The sequence below is a fragment of the Chlamydotis macqueenii genome, chromosome 35 (assembly GCF_036417535.1).
Source record: "Chlamydotis macqueenii isolate bChlMac1 chromosome 35, bChlMac1.mat, whole genome shotgun sequence".
NCBI lineage: Eukaryota > Metazoa > Chordata > Aves > Otidiformes > Otididae > Chlamydotis > Chlamydotis macqueenii.
In genome coordinates this window covers 149543-171564 of record NC_141590.1, presented here as the reverse complement: position 1 = coordinate 171564, position 22022 = coordinate 149543, and the positions used below count along the sequence as shown (strand labels likewise).

The 22022-nt window shown below is 53.7% G+C and overlaps 2 gene segments (V, D, J or C); both read right to left on the bottom strand.

Moving 5' to 3' along the window:
- The window catches only part of LOC147596867 (Ig mu chain C region-like), a 94104-nt gene extending 87425 nt beyond the window's left edge, over positions 1–6679 (bottom strand). Inside the window, 1 exon segment of the C gene segment in view lies at positions 6592–6679. Coding sequence covers positions 6592–6679 — 88 coding nt within the window.
- A 1569-nt stretch (positions 6680–8248) lies between these two features.
- Positions 8249–21657, bottom strand: LOC147596866 (Ig heavy chain V region 914-like). The segment is given in 3 exon segments: positions 8249–8302; positions 21166–21491; positions 21591–21657. Coding segments are annotated over 3 exon segments (432 nt in total).
- Between the last annotated feature and the right edge of the window lie 365 nt (positions 21658–22022).

Sequence of the window (22022 nt, the reverse complement as noted above, 5' to 3'; positions counted from 1 at the left end):
TAGAGAAAGGCCTGAAAGGGGAGAAGGTGCCCAAGTTTAGGTCCAAAGTGGTTTGAAGAGTGAAAGGATGCCTAGATATGCGGGAAAACTGGGCTTAAGAGGCAAAAATATTCATACATTTGAGTCAAAATAGGCCTAAATAGGAAAAACGGTGTAGATTTGGGGCAAAACTGGGCTTAAGAGGCAAAAATATTCCCAGGTTTGGGTCAAAATGCGCCTAAAGAGGCAAAATGGGCATAGATTTGGGGCAAAACTGGGCTTATGAGGCAAAAGTATTCGTAGATTTGAGTCAAAATTGGCCCAAAGAGGCAAAACAGGCCCAGATTTGGGTTGAAAGTGGGCCTAAGAGCTGCAGTAGGCCCAGATTTGGGTCGAGAATGGCAAAAAGAGCCAAAGCATGCCCAGACGGGGGGCAAAAGTGGAAAAATAGGGAAAAAACATCCCCACGTTTGCTGAAAAATGGGCCTGAAGAGCTGAAGCATGCTCAGATTTGGGGCAAAATTGGCCCAAAGAGCCAAAGCACGGCCAGATTTGGGGAAAAACTGGCCCAGAGAGGCCAAACTCCCCCCAAAGCCTGGCAGAAAATGGAGTTTAGAGGCAAAATATCACCAGATTTGGTACAAAATCAGGCAAAAAGGACAGGAAATGCCGAGTTTTGGTGCGGAAGTGGGCAGGAAGGGGAAGGGGGCACAAGCGGGGGCTGGTCCCCCGGGAGCTGAGCCCCCAGCAGCGTTTTTGTCACCGCCGGCACCACCGTGATAAGCACTACAACAACCACTACCAGCACCCACGGTGAGACAGAGCCGCACAAAATCCCCCGGCGCAGCCCCCTCCTCTGCGGGGCCGCACGCCCCAGCGCCCACAGCCTCAGCTGGGCCTCCCGTGACACAAAACGACCCCCAAAGCCAGAAACAACCCCACATTTCCTCAAAAACCCACCAGAAACTGCTAAACCATCCCCAGCGTGGCCAAAATGTCCGTGAAGAGCAAACACATCCGGGGATTTAAGAGAAAAACGGGCAAAAATGGAAAATTACCTGAGTATCTGGGGAAAACCAGGCTGTAGAGGGCAAACCAGGCCCCGGTTTCAGGGAACACGAAGCAAAAACGTCCTCATCCCTCGGGAAAAAAAGACAATGAAGAGTGGGAGACACCGGATTGGCTGGAAAAGCGGGCACGCAGGGGAAAACGCACTGGGATGTGGGGAAAACACGGCCATCCAGAGCACAAGGTGGCCTGGTTTGGGGCCAAACCCGACACCAAAGGCCAAACAGCCCAACACGTGCTCGGAAACTTCAAGAAACACCCCAAAAATGCATCAACTTTGGATGAAAAGAGGAAAAAGCGCGGCACAAGAGCTCACCGCCAATCCTGAGGCCCAGTTTCCCCCCCAGTAGCAGGAGCCGCCCCTCAGCCCCCTCCTCACTGATATACTGGGCATGGTGTCCCATGGGACGGGCCAGCCCTGGGGCCAATTGGGGTGGACTGACCCCAGCTGGGGGCCAATTGGGGCCAAACTGACCCCAGCTGCGTCCCCCGGCCACAGCTCCAGTTCCCCTCCCAGCTCAGGCCCATGCTAAACCCAGCCCGGCCAGAACCAGCACTGGGAGAGAAGAACCTGGCTTGAAGAGCCAAAACATCTCCAGGTTTGGGTCAAAATGGGGCCTCAGAGCCAAAATGGGTCCAGATTTGGGGTTGAGGCTGGCTCAAACAGCTAAGCATGGGCATATTTGGGTCACAATTCGTCAAAAAGATGAATCTATTCTCACTTTTGGGCCTTGAAGGGCCTGAAGAGTGGAAATATGCCCTGATTTGGGTTGAGACTGGCTGAAAGCATCCCAGATTTGGGCTGAAATTGGCCCAAAAAGCCAGCATGTGCCCAAATTTGAGTCAGAACTAGCCCACGGAGCCAAAGCATCATGGATTTTGGTCACAACTGGCCTGAAGAGCCAATGTATGTCCAAATTTTGGTCAAAACAGGCCAAAAAAAAAAGCAGAGTGTGCCCAGATTTGTGTCAATCCTGGCCTGGAAGCCAAAATGTGCCCAACCATGGGTCAAAACTGGCCCAAAGAGCTAAAATTCGCCAAAAAGACTGATAGAAAATGGAGTTTAGAGGTCAAGTATCACCGGATTTGGTGCAAAATTGGGCAGAAAGGACAGGAAATGCTGAGTTTTGGTGCGGAAGTGGGCAGGAAGGGGAAGGGGGCACAAGCGGGGGCTGGTCCCCCGGGAGCTGAGCCCCCAGCAGCGTTTTTGTCACCGCCTGCACCACCGTGAGCAGCAGCAGCACTGTAATCACCAGCACCCACGGTGAGACAGAGCCGCACAAAATCCCCCGGCGCAGCCCCCTCCTCTGCGGGGCCACACGCCCCAGCGCCCACAGCCTCAGCTGGGCCCTCCCGTGACACAAAACGACCCCCAAAGCCAGAAACGACCCCACATTTCCTCAAAAACCCAGCAGAAACTGCTAAACCATCCCCAGCGTGGCCAAAATGTCCGTGAAGAGCAAACACATCCGAGGATTTAAGAGAAAAACAGGGGAAAATGGAAAATTACCTGAGTATTTGGGGAAAACCAGGCCGTAGAGGGCAAACCAGGCCCCGGTTTCAGGGAATCCGAAGCAAAAACGTCCTCATCCCTCGGGAAAAAAAAGACAATGAAGAGTGGGAGACACCGGATTGGCTGGAAAAGCGGGCACGCAGGGGAAAACGCACTGGGATGTGGGGAAAACACGGCCATCCAGAGCACAAGGTGGCCTGGTTTGGGGCCAAACCCGACACCAAAGGCCAAACAGCCCAAGATGTGCTCGGAAACTTCAAGAAACACCCCAAAAATGCATCAACTTTGGATGAAAAGAGGAAAAAGCGCGGCACAAGAGCTCACCGCCAATCCTGAGGCCCAGTTTCCCCCCCAGTAGCAGGAGCCGCCCCTCAGCCCCCTCCTCACTGATATACTGGGCATGGTGTCCCATGGGACGGGCCAGCCCTGGGGCCAATTGGGGTGGACTGACCCCAGCTGGGGGCCAATTGGGGCCAAACTGACCCCAGCTGCGTCCCCCGGCCACAGCTCCAGTTCCCCTCCCAGCTCAGGCCCATGGTAAACCCAGCCCGGCCAGAACCAGCACTGGGAGAGAAGAACCTGGCTTGAAGAGCCAAAACATCTCCAGGTTTGGGTCAAAATGGGGCCTCAGAGCCAAAATGGGTCCAGATTTGGGGTTGAAGCTGGCTCAAACAGCTAAGCATGGGCATATTTGGGTCACAATTCATCAAAAAGACGAGTCTATTCTCACTTTTGGGCCTAGAAGGGCCTGAGGAGTGGAAATATGCCCTGATTTGGGTTGAGTCTGGCTGAAAGCATCCCAGATTTGGGCTGAAATTGGCCCAAAAAGCCAGCATGTGCCCACATTTGAGTCAGAACTAGCCCACGGAGCCAAAGCATCATGGATTTTGGTCACAACTGGCCTGAAGAGCCAATGTATGTCCAAATTTTGGTCAAAACAGGCCAAAAAAAAGCAAAGTATGTCCAGATTTGCATTAATCCTGGCCTGAAGAGCCAAAATGTGCCCAACTGTGGGACAAAACTGGCCCAAAGAGCTAAAATTCCCCCAAAAGACTGATAGAAAATGGAGTTTAGAGGCCAAGTATCACGAGATTTGGTGCAAAATCGGGCAGAAAGGACAGGAAATGCTGAGTTTTGGTGCGGAAGTGGGCAGGAAGGGGAAGGGGGCACAAGCGGGGGCTGGTCCCCCGGGAGCTGAGCCCCCAGCAGCGTTTTTGTCACCGCCTGCACCACCGTGATCATCCAGACATCACGACCAGCACCCACGGTGAGACAGAGCCGCACAAAATCCCCCGGCGCAGCCCCCTCCTCTGCGGGGCCACACGCCCCAGCGCCCACAGCCTCAGCTGGGCCCTCCCCACCCAAAACCACTCCTAAAGGGAAAGCGTTCCCAAATCTGAGGGGAAAACTGGCCCAAAATCTGAAATTTTGACCCAGCTCTGGGTCAAAAACTGCCCCAAGAGGCAAAGCGTGCCCAGATTTGGGGTAAACCTGGCCCAAAGAGGCAAAAACATTCTAGATCTGAGCAAAAACTGGCCAAAACCAAGCAAAATCATGCACGCATTTGGGTAGAGAAAGGCCTGAAAGGGCAGAAGGTGCCCAAATTTAGGCCCAAACTAACTTGAAGAGTTAAAGAATGCCCAGATTTGGGGCAAAACTGGGCTTAAGAGGCAAAAATATTCATACATTTGAGACAAAATTGGCCCAAAGAGGCAAAACCTACCCAGATCTGGGGCAAAACTGGTCCAAAGAGGCAAAACAGGCCCAGATTTGGGTTGAAAGTGGGCCTAAGAGCTGCAGTAGGCCCAGATTTGTGTCGAGAACGGCAAAAAGAGCCAAAGCATCCCCAGATGGGGGGCAAAAGTGGAAAAATAGGGAAAAAACATCCCCACGTTTGCTGAAAAATGGGCCTGAAGAGCTGAAGCATGCTCAGATTTGGGGCAAAATTGGCCCCAAGAGCCAAAAGCACGGCCAGATTTGGGGAAAAACTGGCCCAGAGAGGCCAAACTCCCCCCAAAGCTGGGCAGAAAACGGTGTTTAGAGGGAAAACATCCCCAGATTTGGGACAAAAGGGGCCAGGAAGGACAGGAAATGCTGAGTTTTGGTGCGGAAGTGGGCAGGAAGGGGAAGGGGGCACAAGCGGGGGCTGGTCCCCCGGGAGCTGAGCCCCCAGCAGCGTTTTTGTCACCGCCTGCACCACCGTGAGCAGCAGCAACCCAACCAGCACCAGCACCCACAGTGAGACAGAGCCGCACAAAATCCCCCGGTGCAGCCCCCTCCTCTGCGGGGCCGCACGCCCCAGCGCCCACAGCCTCAGCTGGGCCCTCCCCACCCAGAACCACTCCTAAAGGGAAAGGATTCCCCAATTTGGGGGAAAAAGCTGGCCCAAAGGGTCAAAGCCTGCCCAGGTCTGGGTTGAAAACTCCCTCAGAAGCAAAGCGTGCCCAGCTTTGGGGTGAAACTCGCTAGAAAGGGCAAAATATGCCCAGATTTGGGGCAAAATTGGCCCCAATTGGAGTCAACCATGCCCCAAAGAGTCCAAGTGTTCCTGGACGCGGGTTCAAACTGGCCCACGGAGCCAAAACGTGTCCAGATTGTGGGTTGACGCCGGTCCAAACTGCCTCAGCGTCTGCATATTTGGGTCGAACCTGCCTAAAAAGCCAGAAGTGGGCCCACATTTGGGTTGAAAACCACCTGAAGAGTCAAAGCATGCCCAGATTTAGGTCAACACCGGCCTCAAGGGTCAAACTGTGCACAGGTTTGGGCAAAATTGGCCAGAAAAGGCACCACACTCGCAATGTTTGGGTCGAGAACGGTCTAAAGAGGAACAGCAGGCCTGGGTTTGGGTTGAAACTGGCCTGAGGAGCCCAAAGGTGTCAGGATTTAGGTAAAAATTGAACTTGGCAGCCAAAACGTGTCCAGATTTTGGTTGAAATTTACCCAAACAGGCTAAGGATGTGCATATTTGGCTCGAAATTCCCTGGAAACCCCAAAGGAGTCAAACTTCCGGGTCGAGAAGGGTCTGGAGTGAAAATATGCCCTGATTTGGGTTGAGACTGGCTGAAAACATCCCAGATTTGGGCTGAAACTGGCCAAAAGAGCCAATATTTGCCCCAATGTCAGTTAAAACGAGCCCGAAGAGCCAAAGCACCATGGATTTTGGTCAAAAGTGGCCTGAAGAGCCAAAATGTGCCCAACCGTGGGTCAAAACTGGCCCAAAGAGATAAAACTCCCCCAAAAGCTTGGCAGAAAATGGAGTTTAAAGGCAAAACATCCCCAGATTTGGTGCAAAATTGGGCAGAAAGGAGAGGAAATGCTGAGTTTTGGTGCGGAAGTGGGCAGGAAGGGGAAGGGGGCACAAGCGGGGGCTGGTCCCCCGGGAGCTGAGCCCCCAGCAGCGTTTTTGTCACCGCCTGCACCACCGTGAGCTGGATAACCATAACCACCAGCACCCACGGTGAGACAGAGCCGCACAAAATCCCCCGGCGCAGCCCCCTCCTCTGCGGGGCCGCACGCCCCAGCGCCCACAGCCTCAGCTGGGCCCTCCCGTCACACAAAACGACCCCCAAAGCCAGAAACAACCCCACATTTCCTCAAAAACCCAGCAGAAACTGCTAAACCATCCCCAGCGTGGCCAAAATGTCCATAAAGAGCAAACGCATTCGAGGATTTAAGAGAAAAACGGGCAAAAATGGAAAATTACCTGAGTATCTGGGGAAAACCAGGCCGTAGAGGGCAAACCAGGCCCCGGTTTCAGGGAACACGAAGCAAAAACGTCCTCATCCCTCGGGAAAAAAAAAGACAATGAAGAGTGGGAGACACCGGATTGGCTGGAAAAGCGGGCACGCAGGGGAAAACACACTGGGATGTGGGGAAAACACGGCCATCCAGAGCACAAGGTGGCCTGGTTTGGGGCCAAACCCGACACCAAAGGCCAAACAGCCCAACACGTGCTCGGAAACTTCAAGAAACACCCCAAAAATGCATCAACTTTGGATGAAAAGAGGAAAAAGCGCGGCACAAGAGCTCACCGCCAATCCTGAGGCCCAGTTTCCCCCCCAGTAGCAGGAGCCGCCCCTCAGCCCCCTCCTCACTGATGTACTGGGCATGGTGTCCCATGGGACGGGCCAGCCCTGGGGCCAATTGGGGTGGACTGACCCCAGCTGGGGGCCAATTTGGGCCAAACTGACCCCAGCTGCGTCCCCCGCCCACAGCTCCAGTTCCCCTCCCAGCTCAGGCCCATGGTAAACCCAGCCCGGCCAGAACCAGCACTGGGAGAGAAGAACCTGGCTTGAAGAGCCAAAACATCTCCAGGTTTGGGTCAAAATGGGGCCTCAGAGCCAAAATGGGTCCAGATTTGGGGTTGAAGCTGGCTCAAACAGCTAAGCATGGGCATATTTGGGTCACAATTCATCAAAAAGACGAATCTATTCTCACTTTTGGGCCTAGAAGGGCCTGAAGAGTGGAAATATGCCCTGACTTGGGTTGAGACTGGCTGAAAGCATCCCAGATTTGGGCTGAAACTGGCCCAAAAAGCCAGCATGTGCCCACATTTGAGTCAGAACTAGCCCACGGAGCCAAAGCATCATGGATTTTGGTCACAACTGGCCTGAAGAGCCAATGTATGTCCAAATTTTGGTCAAAACAGGCCAAAAAAAAAGCAGAGTGTGCCCAGATTTGCATTAATCCTGGCCTGAAAAGCCAAAATGTGCCCAACCGTGGGACAAAACTGGCCCAAAGAGCTAAAATTCCCCCAAAAGACTGATAGAAAATGGAGTTTAGAGGCCAAGTATCACCGGATTTGGTGCAAAATCGGGCAGGAAGGACAGGAAATGCTGAGTTTTGGTGCGGAAGTGGGCAGGAAGGGGAAGGGGGCACAAGCGGGGGCTGGTCCCCCGGGAGCTGAGCCCCCAGCAGCGTTTTTGTCACCGCCTGCACCACTGTGAGCAGCACCCCAACCAGCACCAGCACCCACGGTGAGACAGAGCCGCACAAAATCCCCCGGCGCAGCCCCCTCCTCTGCGGGGCCGCACGCCCCAGCGCCCACAGCCTCAGCTGGGCCCTCCCCACCCAGAACCACTCCTAAAGGGAAAGCGTTCCCAAATCTTGGGGGAAAACTGGCCGAAAGGGTCAAAATGTGCCCAAGTCTGGGTCAAAATTTGCCCTAAGAAAAAAAAAAACCTGCCTAGATTTGGGGTGAAATGGGGCAGAAGAGCCAAACCATAACGAGATTTAGGGAAAAATTGAGCAGATGAGGCACAACATGGCCAGGTTTGGGACAAGAAGGGCCCAAAGAGCAAAAGCCTGCCTGGATTTGGGTTGAAACCGGCCCAAAGATCTAAAACGTGGACAGATTGGGGTCAAAATTGGATTTCAGACTCAAAATTTGTCCAGATTTGGGTCAAAACTGCCCCAAAGAGCCAAAGCACACCCAGATTTGGGGTGAAATTGGCCCAGAGAGCCAAAGTGGGCCCACATTGGGAGCAAAACGGGTCATAAAGGACAAAGGATGGCCAGATTTGGGGATAAACTGGCCATCAAGGCCAAAACCAGCCCAGATCTGGGCCTAGAATGGCCAAAGAGACAAAGCGTGCACAGATTCGAGGCAAAACTGAACCCTAAAGGGCAAAGAATGCACAGATTTGGGGCAAACCTGGCCCAAAGAGGCAAAAACATTCTAGATTTGGGTCAAAACTGGGCTAAACCAAGCAAAAGCATGCACGTGTTTGGGTAGAGAAAGGCCTGAAAGGGGAGAAGGTGCCCAAATTTAGGTCCAAAGTGGTTTGAAGAGTGAAAGAATGCCCAGATTTGGGGCAAAACTGGGCTTAAGAGGCAAAAGTATTAATACATTTGATGCAAAATAGTCCCAAAGAGGCAAAACCTGCCCAGATTTGGGGCAAAACTGGTCCAAAGAGGCAAAACAGGCCCAGATTTGGGTTGAAAGTGGGCCTAAGAGCTGCAGTAGGCCCAGATTTGGGTCGAGAACGGCAAAAAGAGCCAAAGCATCCCCAGATTGGGAGCAAAAGTGAAAAAATAGGGAAAAAGCATCCCCACGTTTGCTGAAAAATGGGCCTGAAGAGCTGAAGCATGCTCAGATTTGGGGCAAAATTGGCCCAAAGAGCCAAAGCACGGCCAGATTTGGGGCAAAACTGGCCCAGAGAGGCCAAACTCCCCCCAAAGCTGGGCAGAACACGGTGTTTAGAGGGAAAACATCCCCAGATTTGGCACAAAAGGGGCCAGGAAGGACAGGAAATGCTGAGTTTTGGTGCGGAAGTGGGCAGGAAGGGGAAGGGGGCACAAGCGGGGGCTGGTCCCCCGGGAGACGAGCCCCCAGCAGCGTTTTTGTCACCCCCTGCACCACCGTGATAAGCATCACCAGCACCCCAACCACCAGCACCAGCACCCACGGTGAGACAGAGCCGCACAAAATCCCCCGGCGCAGCCCCCTCCTCTGCGGGGCCGCACGCCCCAGCGCCCACAGCCTCAGCTGGGCCCTCCCGTCACACAAAACGACCCCCAAAGCCAGAAACAACCCCACATTTCCTCAAAAACCCACCAGAAACTGCTAAACCATCCCCAGCGTGGCCAAAATGTCCATAAAGAGCAAACGCATTCGAGGATTTAAGAGAAAAACGGGCAAAAATGGAAAATTACCTGAGTATCTGGGGAAAACCAGGCCGTAGAGGGCAAACCAGGCCCCGGTTTCAGGGAACACGAAGCAAAAACGTCCTCATCCCTCGGGAAATAAAAAGACAATGAAGAGTGGGAGACACCGGATTGGCTGGAAAAGCGGGCACGCAGGGGAAAACGCACTGGGATGTGGGGAAAACACGGCCATCCAGAGCACAAGGTGGCCTGGTTTGGGGCCAAACCCGACACCAAAGGCCAAACAGCCCAACACGTGCTCGGAAACTTCAAGAAACACCCCAAAAATGCATCAACTTTGGATGAAAAGAGGAAAAAGCGCGGCACAAGAGCTCACAGCCAATCCTGAGGCCCAGTTTCCCCCCCAGTAGCAGGAGCCGCCCCTCAGCCCCCTCCTCACTCATATACTGGGCATGGTGTCCCATGGGACGGGCCAGCCCTGGGGCCAATTGGGGTGGACTGACCCCAGCTGGGGGCCAATTTGGGCCAAACTGACCCCAGCTGCGTCCCCCGCCCACAGCTCCAGTTCCCCTCCCAGCTCAGGCCCATGGTAAACCCAGCCCGGCCAGAACCAGCACTGGGAGAGAAGAACCTGGCTTGAAGAGCCAAAACATCTCCAGGTTTGGGTCAAAATGGGGCCTCAGAGCCAAAATGGGTCCAGATTTGGGGTTGAAGCTGGCTCAAACAGCTAAGCATGGGCATATTTGGGTCACAATTCATCAAAAATACGAATCTATTCTCAGTTTTGGGCCTAGAAGGGCCTGAAGAGTGGAAATATGCCCTGATTTGGGTGGAGACTGGCTGAAAGCATCCCAGATTTGGGCTGAAATTGGCCCAAAAAGCCAGCATGTGCCCAAATTTGAGTCGGAACTAGCCCACGGAGCCAAAGCATCATGGATTTTGGTCACAACTGGCCTGAAGAGCCAATGTATGTCCAAATTTTGGTCAAAACAGGCCAAAAAAAAGCAGAGTGTGCCCAGATTTGCATTAATCCTGGCCTGGAAGCCAAAATGTGCCCAACCGTGGGTCAAAACTGGCCCAAAGAGCTAAAATTCCCCCAAAAGACTGAGAGAAAATGGAGTTTAGAGGCCAAGTGTCACTGGATTTGGTGCAAAATTGGGCAGAAAGGACAGGAAATGCTGAGTTTTGGTGCGGAAGTGGGCAGGAAGGGGAAGGGGGCACAAGCAGGGGCTGGTCCCCCGGGAGCTGAGCCCCCAGCAGCGTTTTTGTCACCGCCTGCACCACCGTGAGCTTCATAACCATAACCAGCACCAGCACCCACGGTGAGACAGAGCCGCACAAAATCCCCCGGCGCAGCCCCCTCCTCTGCGGGGCCGCACGCCCCAGCGCCCACAGCCTCAGCTGGGCCCTCCCCACCCAAAACCACTCCTAAAGGGAAAGCGTTCCCAAATCTGGGGGGAAAACTGGCCCAAAATCGGAAATTTTGACCCAGGTCTGGGTCAAAAACTGCCCCAAGAGGCAAAGCGTGCCCAGATTTGGGGTAAACCTGGCCCAAAGAGGCAAAAACAGTCTAGATTTGTGCCAAAACTGGCAAAACCAAGCAAAGGCATGCACACGTTTGGGTAGAGAAAGGCCGGAAAGGGGAGAAGCTGCCCAAATTTAGGCCCAAACTAACTTGAAGAGTGAAAGAATGCCCAGATTTGGGGCAAAGCTGGGCTTAAGAGGCAAAAATATTTGTAGATTGGAGTCAAAATTGGCCCAAAGAGGCAAAACCTGCCCAGATTTTGGGCAAAACTGGTCCAAAGAGGCAAAACAGGCCCAGATTTGGGTTGAAGGTGGGCCTAATAGCTGCAGTAGGCCCAGATTTGGGTCAAGAACGGCAAAAAGAGCCAAAGCATGCCCAGATAGGGGGGCTAAAGTGGAAAAATAGGGAAAAAACATCCCCACGTTTTGCTGAAAAATGGGCCTGAAGAGCTGAAGCATGCTCAGATTTGGGGCAAAATTGGCCCAAAGAGCCAAAAGCACGGCCAGATTTGGGGAAAAACTGGCCCAGAGAGGCCAAACTCCCCCCAAAGCTGGGCAGAAAATGGTGTTCAGAGGGAAAACATCCCCAGATTTGGCACAAAAGGGGCCAGGAAGGACAGGAAATGCTGAGTTTTGGTGCGGAAGTGGGCAGGAAGGGGAAGGGGGCACAAGCGGGGGCTGGTCCCCCGGGAGCTGAGCCCCCAGCAGCGTTTTTGTCACCGCCTGCACCACCGTGAGAAGCACTCCAATCACCCCAACCAGCACCAGCACCCACGGTGAGACAGAGCTGCACAAAATCCCCCGGCGCAGCCCCCTCCTCTGCGGGGCCACACGCCCCAGCGCCCACAGCCTCAGCTGGGCCCTCCCTTCACACAAAACGACCCCCAAAGCCAGAAACAACCCCACATTTCCTCAAAAACCCAGCAGAAACTGCTAAACCATCCCCAGCGTGGCCAAAATGTCCATAAAGAGCAAACGCATCCGAGGATTTAAGAGGAAAACAGGGGAAAATGGAAAATTACCTGAGTATTTGGGGAAAACCAGGCCGTAGAGGGCAAACCAGGCCCCGGTTTCAGGGAACACGAAGCAAAAACGTCCTCATCCCTCAGGAAAAAAAAGACAATGAAGAGTGGGAGACACCGGATTGGCTGGAAAAGCGGGCACGCAGGGGAAAACGCACTGGGATGTGGGGAAAACACGGCCATCCAGAGCACAAGGTGGCCTGGTTTGGGGCCAAACCCGACACCAAAGGCCAAACAGCCCAAGATGTGCTCGGAAACTTCAAGAAACACCCCAAAAATGCATCAACTTTGGATGAAAAGAGGAAAAAGCGCGGCACAAGAGCTCACAGCCAATCCTGAGGCCCAGTTTCCCCCCCAGTAGCAGGAGCCGCCCCTCAGCCCCCTCCTCACTCATATACTGGGCATGGTGTCCCATGGGACGGGCCAGCCCTGGGGCCAATTGGGGTGGACTGACCCCAGCTGGGGGCCAATTTGGGCCAAACTGAGCCCAGCTGCGTCCCCCGGCCACAGCTCCAGTTCCCCTCCCAGCTCAGGCCCATGGGAAACCCAGCCCGGCCAGAACCAGCACTGGGAGAGAAGAACCTGGCTTGAAGAGCCAAAACATCTCCAGGTTTGGGTCAAAATGGGGCCTCAGAGCCAAAATGGGTCCAGATTTGGGGTTGAAGCTGGCTCAAACAGCTCAGCATGGGCATATTTGGGTCACAATTCATCAAAAAGAGAAATATGTTCTCAGTTTTGGGCCTAGAAGGGCCTGAAGAGTGGAAATATGCCCTGATTTGGGTTGAGTCTGGCTGAAAGCATCCCAGATTTGGGCTGAAACTGGCCCAAAAAGCCAGCATGTGCCCACATTTGAGTCAGAACTAGCCCACGGAGCCAAAGCATCATGGATTTTGGTCACAACTGGCCTGAAGAGCCAATGTATGTCCAAATTTTGGTCAAAACAGGCCAAAAAAAAAGCAGAGTGTGCCCAGATTTGCATTAATCCTGGCCTGAAAAGCCAAAATGTGCCCAACTGTGGGACAAAACTGGCCCAAAGAGCTACAATTCCCCCAAAAGACTGATAGAAAATGGAGTTTAGAGGCCAAGTGTCACTGGATTTGGTGCAAAATTGGGCAGAAAGGACAGGAAATGCTGAGTTTTGGTGCGGAAGTGGGCAGGAAGGGGAAGGGGGCACAAGCGGGGGCTGGTCCCCCGGGAGCTGAGCCCCCAGCAGCGTTTTTGTCACCGCCTGCACCACCGTGAGCAGCACCCCAACCAGCACCAGCACCCACGGTGAGACAGAGCCGCACAAAATCCCCCGGCGCAGCCCCCTCCTCTGCGGGGCCGCACGCCCCAGCGCCCACAGCCTCAGCTGGGCCCTCCCCACCCAGAACCACTCCTAAAGGGAAAGCGTTCCCAAATCTGGGGGGAAAACTGGCCCAAAATCTGAAATTTTGACCCAGCTCTGGGTCAAAAACTGCCCCAAGAGGCAAAGCATGCACAGATTTGGGGTAAACCTGGCCCAAAGAGGCCAAAACATTCTAGATCTGGGCCAAAACTGGCCAAAACCAAGCAAAAGCATGCACGCATTTGGGTAGAGAAAAGCCTGAAAGGGGAGAAGGTGCCCAAATTTAGGCCCAAACTGGTTTGAAGAGTTAAAGAATGCCCAGATTTGGGGAAAAACTGGGCTTAAGAGGCAAAAATATTCATAGATTTGAGTCAAAATAGGCCTAAATAGGAAAAAGGGTGTAGATTTGGGGCAAAACTGGGCTTAAGAGGCAAAAATATTCCCAGGTTTTGGCCAAAATAGGCCTCAAGAGGCAAAAAGGGTGTAGATTTGGGGCAAAACTGGGCTTAACAGGCAAAAGTAATTGTAGATTTGGGGCAAAATTGGTCCAAAGAGGCAAAAAAGGCCCAGATTTGGGTTGAAAGGAGGCCTAAGAGCTGCATTAGGCCCAGATTCTGGTCAAGAACGGTGAAAAGAGCCAAAGCATGCCCAGATTGGGGGTGAAAGTGGAAAAATAAGGAAAAACATCCCCATGTTTGCTGAAAAATGGGCCTGAAGAGCTGAAGCATGCTCAGATTTGGGGCAAAATTGGCCCAAAGAGCCAAAGCACGGCCAGATTTGGGGAAAAACTGGCCCAGAGAGGCCAAACTCCCCCCAAAGCCTGGCAGAAAATGGAGTTTAAAGGCAAAATATCACCAGATTTGGTGCAAAATCGAGCAGAAAGGACAGGAAATGCTGAGTTTTGGTGCGGAAGTGGGCAGGAAGGGGAAGAGGGCACAAGTGGGGGCTGGTCCCCCGGGAGCTGAGCCCCCAGCAGCGTTTTTGTCACCGCCTGCACCACCGTGAGCTTCATAACCACAACAACCACTACCAGCACCCACGGTGAGACAGAGCCGCACAAAATCCCCCGGCGCAGCCCCCTCCTCTGCGGGGCCGCACGCCCCAGCGCCCACAGCCTCAGCTGGGCCCTCCCCACCCAGAACCACTCCTAAAGGGAAAGCGTTCCCAAATCTGGGGGGAAAACTGGACCAAAATCTGAAATTTTGACCCAGCTCTGGGTCAAAAACTGCCCCAAGAGGCAAAGCATGCACAGATTTGGGGCAAAACTGCCTGCCCAAAGAGAAAAAACAGTCTAGATTTGGGCCAAAACTGGGCTAAACCAAGCAAAATCATGCACACGTTTAGGTAGAGAAAGACCTGAAAGGGGAGAAGGTGCCCAAATTTAGGTCCAAACTGGTCTGAAGAGTGAAAGAACGCCCAGATTTGGGGCAAAACTGGGCTTAAGAGGCAAAAATATTCCCAGGTTTTGGCCAAAATAGGCCTAAAGAGGCAAAAAAGGGTGTAGATTTGGGGCAAAACTGGGCTTTAGAGGCAAAAGTATTTGTAGATTTGAGTCAAAATTGGCACAAAGAGGCAAAAGCTGCCCAGATTTGGGTCAAACCTGGCCCAAAGAGGCAAAAACATTCTAGATTTGTGCCAGAACTGGCAAAACCAAGCAAAGGCATGCACACGTTTGGGTAGAGAAAGGCCGGAAAGGGGAGAAGCTGCCCAAATTTAGGCCCAAACTGGTTTGAAGAGGGAAAGAATGCCGAGATTTGGGGCAAAGCTGGGCTTAAGAGGCAAAAATATTTGAAGATTGGAGTCAAAATTGGCCCAAAGAGGCAAAACCTGCCCAGATTTGGGGCAAAACTAGTCCAAAGAGGCAAAACAGGCCCAGATTTGGGTTGAAAGTGGGCCTAAGAGCTGCAGTAGGCCCAGATTTGGGTCGAGAATGGCAAAAAGAGCCAAAGCATCCCCAGACTGGGGGCAAAAGTGGAAAAATAGGGAAAAAACATCCCCACGTTTGCTGAAAAATGGGCCTGAAGAGCTGAAGCATGCTCAGATTTGGGGCAAAACTGGCCCAAAGAGCCAAAGCACGGCCAGATTTGGGGCAAAACTGGCCCAGAGAGGCCAAACTCCCCCCAAAGCTGGGCAGAAAACGGTGTTTAGAGGGAAAACATCCCCAGATTTGGCGCAAAAGGGGCCAGGAAGGACAGGAAATGCTGAGTTTTGGTGCGGAAGTGGGCAGGAAGGGGAAGGGGGCACAAGCGGGGGCTGGTCCCCCGGGAGCTGAGCCCCCAGCAGCGTTTTTGTCACCGCCTGCACCACCGTGATCATCCAGACATCACGACCAGCACCCACAGTGAGACAGAGCCGCACAAAATCCCCCGGCGCAGCCCCCTCCTCTGCGGGGCCGCACGCCCCAGCGCCCACAGCCTCAGCTGGGCCCTCCCGTGACACAAAACGACCCCCAAAGCCAGAAACGACCCCACATTTCCTCAAAAACCCACCAGAAACTGCTAAACCATCCCCAGCGTGGCCAAAATGTCCATAAAGAGCAAACACATCCGAGGATTTAAGAGAAAAACGGGCAAAAATGGAAAATTACCTGAGTATCTGGGGAAAACCAGGCCGTAGAGGGCAAACCAGGCCCCGGTTTCAGGGAACACGAAGCAAAAACGTCCTCATCCCTCGGGAAAAAAAGACAATGAAGAGTGGGAGACACCGGATTGGCTGGAAAAGCGGGCACGCAGGGGAAAACGCACTGGGATGTGGGGAAAACACGGCCATCCAGAGCACAAGGTGGCCTGGTTTGGGGCCAAACCCGACACCAAAGGCCAAACAGCCCAAGATGTGCTCGGAAACTTCAAGAAACACCCCAAAAATGCATCAACTTTGGATGAAAAGAGGAAAAAGCGCGGCACAAGAGCTCACAGCCAATCCTGAGGCCCAGTTTCCCCCCCAGTAGCAGGAGCCGCCCCTCGGCCCCCTCCTCACTGATATACTGGGCATGGTGTCCCATGGGACGGGCCAGCCCTGGGGCCAATTGGGGTGGACTGACCCCAGCTGGGGGCCAATTTGGGCCAAACTGACCCCAGCTGCGTCCCCCGCCCACAGCTCCAGTTCCCCTCCCAGCTCAGGCCCATGGTAAACCCAGCCCGGCCAGAGCCAGCACTGGGAGAGAAGAACCTGGCTTGAAGAGCCAAAACATCTCCAGGTTTGGGTCAAAATGGGGCCTCAGAGCCAAAATGGGTCCAGATTTGGGGTTGAAGCTGGCTCAAACAGCTCAGCATGGGCATATTTGGGTCACAATTCGTCAAAAAGACGAATCTATTCTCACTTTTGGGCCTAGAAGGGCATGAAGAGTGGAAATATGCGCTGACTTGGGTTGAGACTGGCTGAAAGCATCCCAGATTTGGGCTGAAATTGGCCCAAAAAGCCAGCATGTGCCCAAATTTGAGTCAGAACTAGCCCACGGAGCCAAAGCATCATGGATTTTGGTCACAACTGGCCTGAAGAGCCAATGTATGTCCAAATTTGGCTCAAAACAGGCCAAAAGAAAGCACAGTATGTCCAGATTTGTGTCAATCCTGGCCTGAAAAGCCAAAATGTGCCCAACTGTGGGTCAAAACTGGCCCAAAGAGCTAAAATTCCCCAAAAAGACTGATAGAAAATGGAGTTTAGAGGCCAAGTATCACCGGATTTGGTGCAAAATCGAGCAGGAAGGAGAGGAAATGCTGAGTTTTGGTGCGGAAGTGGGCAGGAAGGGGAAGGGGGCACAAGCGGGGGCTGGTCCCCCGGGAGCTGAGCCCCCAGCAGCGTTTTTGTCACCGCCTGCACCACCGTGATCATCCAGACATCACGACCAGCACCCACGGTGAGACAGAGCCGCACAAAATCCCCCGGCGCAGCCCCCTCCTCTGCGGGGCCGCACGCCCCAGCGCCCACAGCCTCGGCTGGGCCCTCCCCACCCAAAACCACTCCTAAAGGGAAAGCGTTCCCAAATCTGGGGGGAAAACTGGCCCAAAATCTGAAATTTTGACCCAGCTCTGGGTCAAAAACTGCCCCAAGAGGCAAAGCGTGCCCAGATTTGGGGCAAAACTGAACCCTAAAGGGCAAAATATGCCCAGATTTGGGTCAAAACTGCCCCAAAGAGGCCAAAACATTCTAGATTTGGGCCAAAACTGGGCTAAACCAAGCAAAGTCATGCACACGTTTGGGTAGAGAAAGGCCCAAAAGGGGAGAAGTTGCCCAAGTTTAGGTCCAAACTGGTTTGAAGAGTGAAAGAATGCCCAGATTTGGGGCAAAACTGGGCTTAAGAGGCAAAAGTATTCATACATTTGAGTCAAAATTGGCCCAAAGAGGCAAAAGCTGCCCAGATTTGGGGCAAAACTGGTCCAAAGAGGCAAAACAGGCCCAGATTTGGGTTGAAAGTGGGCCTAAGAGCTGAAGTAGGCCCAGATTTGGGTCGAGAACGGCAAAAAGAGCCAAAGCATCCCCAGATGGGGGGCAAAAGTGGAAAAATAGGGAAAAAACATCCCCACGTTTGCTGAAAAATGGGCCTGAAGAGCTGAAGCATGCTCAGATTTGGGGCAAAATTGGCCCAAAGAGCCAAAGCACGGCCAGATTTGGGGCAAAACTGGCCCAGAGAGGCCAAACTCCACCCAAAGCTGGGCAGAAAATGGAGTTTAAAGGCAAACTAACACCAGATTTGGCACAAAAGGGGCCAGGAAGGACAGGAAATGCTGAGTTTTGGTGCGGAAGTGGGCAGGAAGGGGAAGGGGGCACAAGCGGGGGCTGGTCCCCCGGGAGCTGAGCCCCCAGCAGCGTTTTTGTCACCGCCTGCACCACCGTGAGCAGCAGCAGCACTGTAATCACCAGCACCCACGGTGAGACAGAGCCGCACAAAATCCCCCGGCGCAGCTCCCTCCTCTGCGGGGCCGCACGCCCCAGCGCCCACAGCCTCAGCTGGGCCCTCCCGTCACACAAAACGACCCCCAAAGCCAGAAACAACCCCACATTTCCTCAAAAACCCACCAGAAACTGCTAAACCATCCCCAGCGTGGCCAAAATGTCCATAAAGAGCAAACGCATCCGAGGATTTAAGAGAAAAACAGGGGAAAATGGAAAATTACCTGAGTATCTGGGGAAAACCAGGCCGTAGAGGGCAAACCAGGCCCCGGTTTCAGGGAACACGAAGCAAAAACGTCCTCATCCCTCGGGAAAAAAAAGACAATGAAGAGTGGGAGACACCGGATTGGCTGGAAAAGCGGGCACGCAGGGGAAAACGCACTGGGATGTGGGGAAAACACGGCCATCCAGAGCACAAGGTGGCCTGGTTTGGGGCCAAACCCGACACCAAAGGCCAAACAGCCCAACACGTGCTCGGAAACTTCAAGAAACACCCCAAAAATGCATCAACTTTGGATGAAAAGAGGAAAAAGCGCGGCACAAGAGCTCACAGCCAATCCTGAGGCCCAGTTTCCCCCCCAGTAGCAGGAGCCGCCCCTCAGCCCCCTCCTCACTGATATACTGGGCATGGTGTCCCATGGGACGGGCCAGCCCTGGGGCCAATTGGGGTGGACTGACCCCAGCTGGGGGCCAATTTGGGCCAAACTGAGCCCAGCTGCGTCCCCCGCCCACAGCTCCAGTTCCCCTCCCAGCTCAGGCCCATGGGAAACCCAGCCCGGCCAGAACCAGCACTGGGAGAGAAGAACCTGGCTTGAAGAGCCAAAACATCTCCAGGTTTGGGTCAAAATGGGGCCTCAGAGCCAAAATGGGTCCAGATTTGGGGTTGAAGCTGGCTCAAACAGCTAAGCATGGGCATATTTGGGTCACAATTCATCAAAAAGATGAATCTATTCTCACTTTTGGGCCTAGAAGGGCCTGAAGAGTGGAAATATGCCCTGATTTGGGTTGAGACTGGCTGAAAGCACTCCAGATTTGGGCTGAAATTGGCCCAAAAAGCCAGCATGTGCCCAAATTTGAGTCAGAACTAGCCCACGGAGCCAAAGCATCATGGATTTTGGTCACAATTGGCCTGAAGAGCCAATGTATGTCCAAATTTTGGTCAAAACAGGCCAAAAAAAAGCAGAGTGTGCCCAGATTTGTGTCAATCCTGGCCTGGAAGCCAAAATGTGCCCAACTGTGGGTCAAAACTGGCCCAAAGAGCTACAATTCCCCCAAAAGACTGATAGAAAATGGAGTTTAGAGGCCAAGTGTCACTGGATTTGGTGCAAAATTGGGCAGAAAGGACAGGAAATGCTGAGTTTTGGTGCGGAAGTGGGCAGGAAGGGGAAGGGGGCACAAGCGGGGGCTGGTCCCCCGGGAGCTGAGCCCCCAGCAGCGTTTTTGTCACCGCCTGCACCACCGGGAGCTTCATAACCACAACAACCAGCACCCACGGTGAGACAGAGCCGCACAAAATCCCCCGGCGCAGCCCCCTCCTCTGCGGGGCCGCACGCCCCAGCGCCCACAGCCTCAGCTGGGCCCTCCCCACCCAAAACCACTCCTAAAGGGAAAGCGTTCCCAAATTTGGGGGGAAAACTGGCCCAAAGGGTCAAAATGTGCCCAATTCTGGTTCAAAATTTGCCCTAAGAAAAAAAAACCTGCCCAGATTTGGGGTGAAATGGGTCAGAAGAGCCAAATCATAATGAGATTTAGGGCAAAACTGAGCAGACGAGTCAAAACACGCCTAGATTTGGGAGAAGAAGGGCCCAAAGAGCAAAAGCCTGGCTGGATTTGGGTTGAAACTTGTCCAAAGATCTAAAACGTGTGCAGATTGGGGTCAAAATTGGATTTCAGAGTCAAAACGTGTCCAGATTTGGGTCAAAACTGCCCCAAAGAGCCAAAGCACACCCAGATTTGGGGTGAAATTGGCCCAGAGAGCCAAAGTGGGCCCACATTGGGAGCAAAACGGGTCATAAAGGACAAAGGATGGCCAGATTTGGGGATAAACTGGCCATAAAAGGCAAAACTTGCCCAGATTTGGGCCTAGAATGGCCAAAGAGCCAAAGCGTGCCCAGACCTGAGGCAAAACTGAACTCCTAAGGGGAAAGCGTGCCCAGATTTGGGTCAAAACTGGCCCAACGAGACAAAGCAGGCCCAGATTTGGGGCAAAAGTGGCCTTCAGAGGTGAACCGAGCCCAGATTTGGATCAAAAATGGCACAAAGGGGACAAAGTTTGCCCAAATCTGGTCAAAAATGGCCTTGAGAGGCAAAACGCGCTCGACTGTGGGTCAAAACCGCCCCAAAGAGGCCAAACTCCGCCCCAACGCTTGGCAGAAAACGGTGGTTTTGTCACCGCCTGCACCTCCGTGATCATCCAGACATCACCACCGGCCACAAAGAACAAATCCATCCCAGAATTTGGCGCTAAAAGAGCCGTAAAGGTGAACTAAAACCCCATTTTGGGGTCAAAAATGCCCAGAAAAGGCAAAAAAATTCACCCAGTCAGGGCAAAATTATCCATAAAGGGGAAAATATTCCCGGATACGCGGCAAAAATGGCCGTAAATCCAAAAAAAGTTCAATATTTAGGGGAAATCTGGCCAGAAAGGTGAAGGCGCCTCCAGATTTGAGGCCAAACTGGGCTGAAAGAGGAAAATTTTGGCTGAATTTCTGACAGAAATTGTCGCAACGGGAGAAGCGTCCCCAAATTTGTGGCAAAAACGGCCAAAAAAGGGAAAATTTTCCTCTTTTTTTGGGCAAAAATAATTAGAAATGGAAAAAAAATTCCCAGATTCAGGGCAAAACTGCTGCGAAGAGGCGAAGTGTGCCCAAATTTAGGCAAATTTTGGCGGAAATGGCAGAAATTTTTCCGTATTTTTTGAAATGGCTGAAATATTTCCCCGGGAAGTTCTTCCACAGATTTTTTTTTTTTTTGGGCTCCGTGCAAGGGGGTTCGGGCGCCGTGCGAGGTGTCTACGCCCCGTGGAAAGGGTCTCGTCCTCCGTGCAAGGGGGTTCGGGCGCCGCGCGAAGCCGCCGGAGCGCGGCCCGCCTGGCCGGCCCGCCTGGCCGCCCTCCATTTCCCAGCGCGACCGCGCCGCCTCGTGATTTTTTTTTTTTTTTTTGGGGTGGGGGATGGATTGTTTTGTGGGTTTTTTTTTTTTTGGGCGTTTTTCTTCGTTTTTGCCCAGCCGCGCACCGGCCGGGCGGCGCCGTGAGCAGCTTTCGCGCAGAAGTAGGTGGCGGTGTCGTCGGCCCTGAGGCTGTTCATCTGCAGCGTGGTCGTGCTCTGCGAGTTGTCCCTGGAGACGGTGAAGCGTCCCTTCACCGCCGGCGCGTAGTATGTGCTACCACCGCTGCTAATACCCGCGACCCACTCCAGCCCCTTCCCGGGCGCCTGTCGCGCCCACTCCATGCCGAAACTGCTGAAGGTGAAGCCGGAGGCCTTGCAGACGAGGGTCAGGGACCCCCCGGGGGTCTGGAGGCCGCCTCCGGACTCCACCAGCTGCACGGCCGCCCGCAGCCCTGCGGAAAAAGAGAAAAAAGGCGAAAAATTTGAGTCGTGCCGGCCCGAAATCCCCAAATCCGCGCCCGGGGTGGGGGATCGGCGCCGTTGCGGCCTACCTGGCAGGGCGGCGAGGAGGAGGAGGAAGGTGGAGGCCAAGTGGGCGCCCATGGCGGAGAGGAGGAGGAGGAGGAAGGAGGGGATGTGCCACCATGCCGGCCGCGGCGGCGTTTTAAAGGCGGCGGGGCGGCAGGGATTTGCATGGGGCCTCCCCCGCGTCCCCCCTCAAGGCCCCGCCGGGCGTTTTAATTGCAAATCTCGGCCAGGGCCTTCGTTAGCGTTGGGCCGTTCAACGGCGAGCTTGTTTACGCCGGATTGTTTAATTTTAGCCTCGCCGGAATCGACGGAATTCATTAATTGCAGCGTCTCCAGGGAATTAATCGCAGGTGTAGGGGCAATTATTTAATTACGACGTCTCTGGGGAATTCGTCAGCGACCTAGGCCGCATTAATTAATTAATTGCGGCGTCTCCAGGGAATTAATCGCAGGTG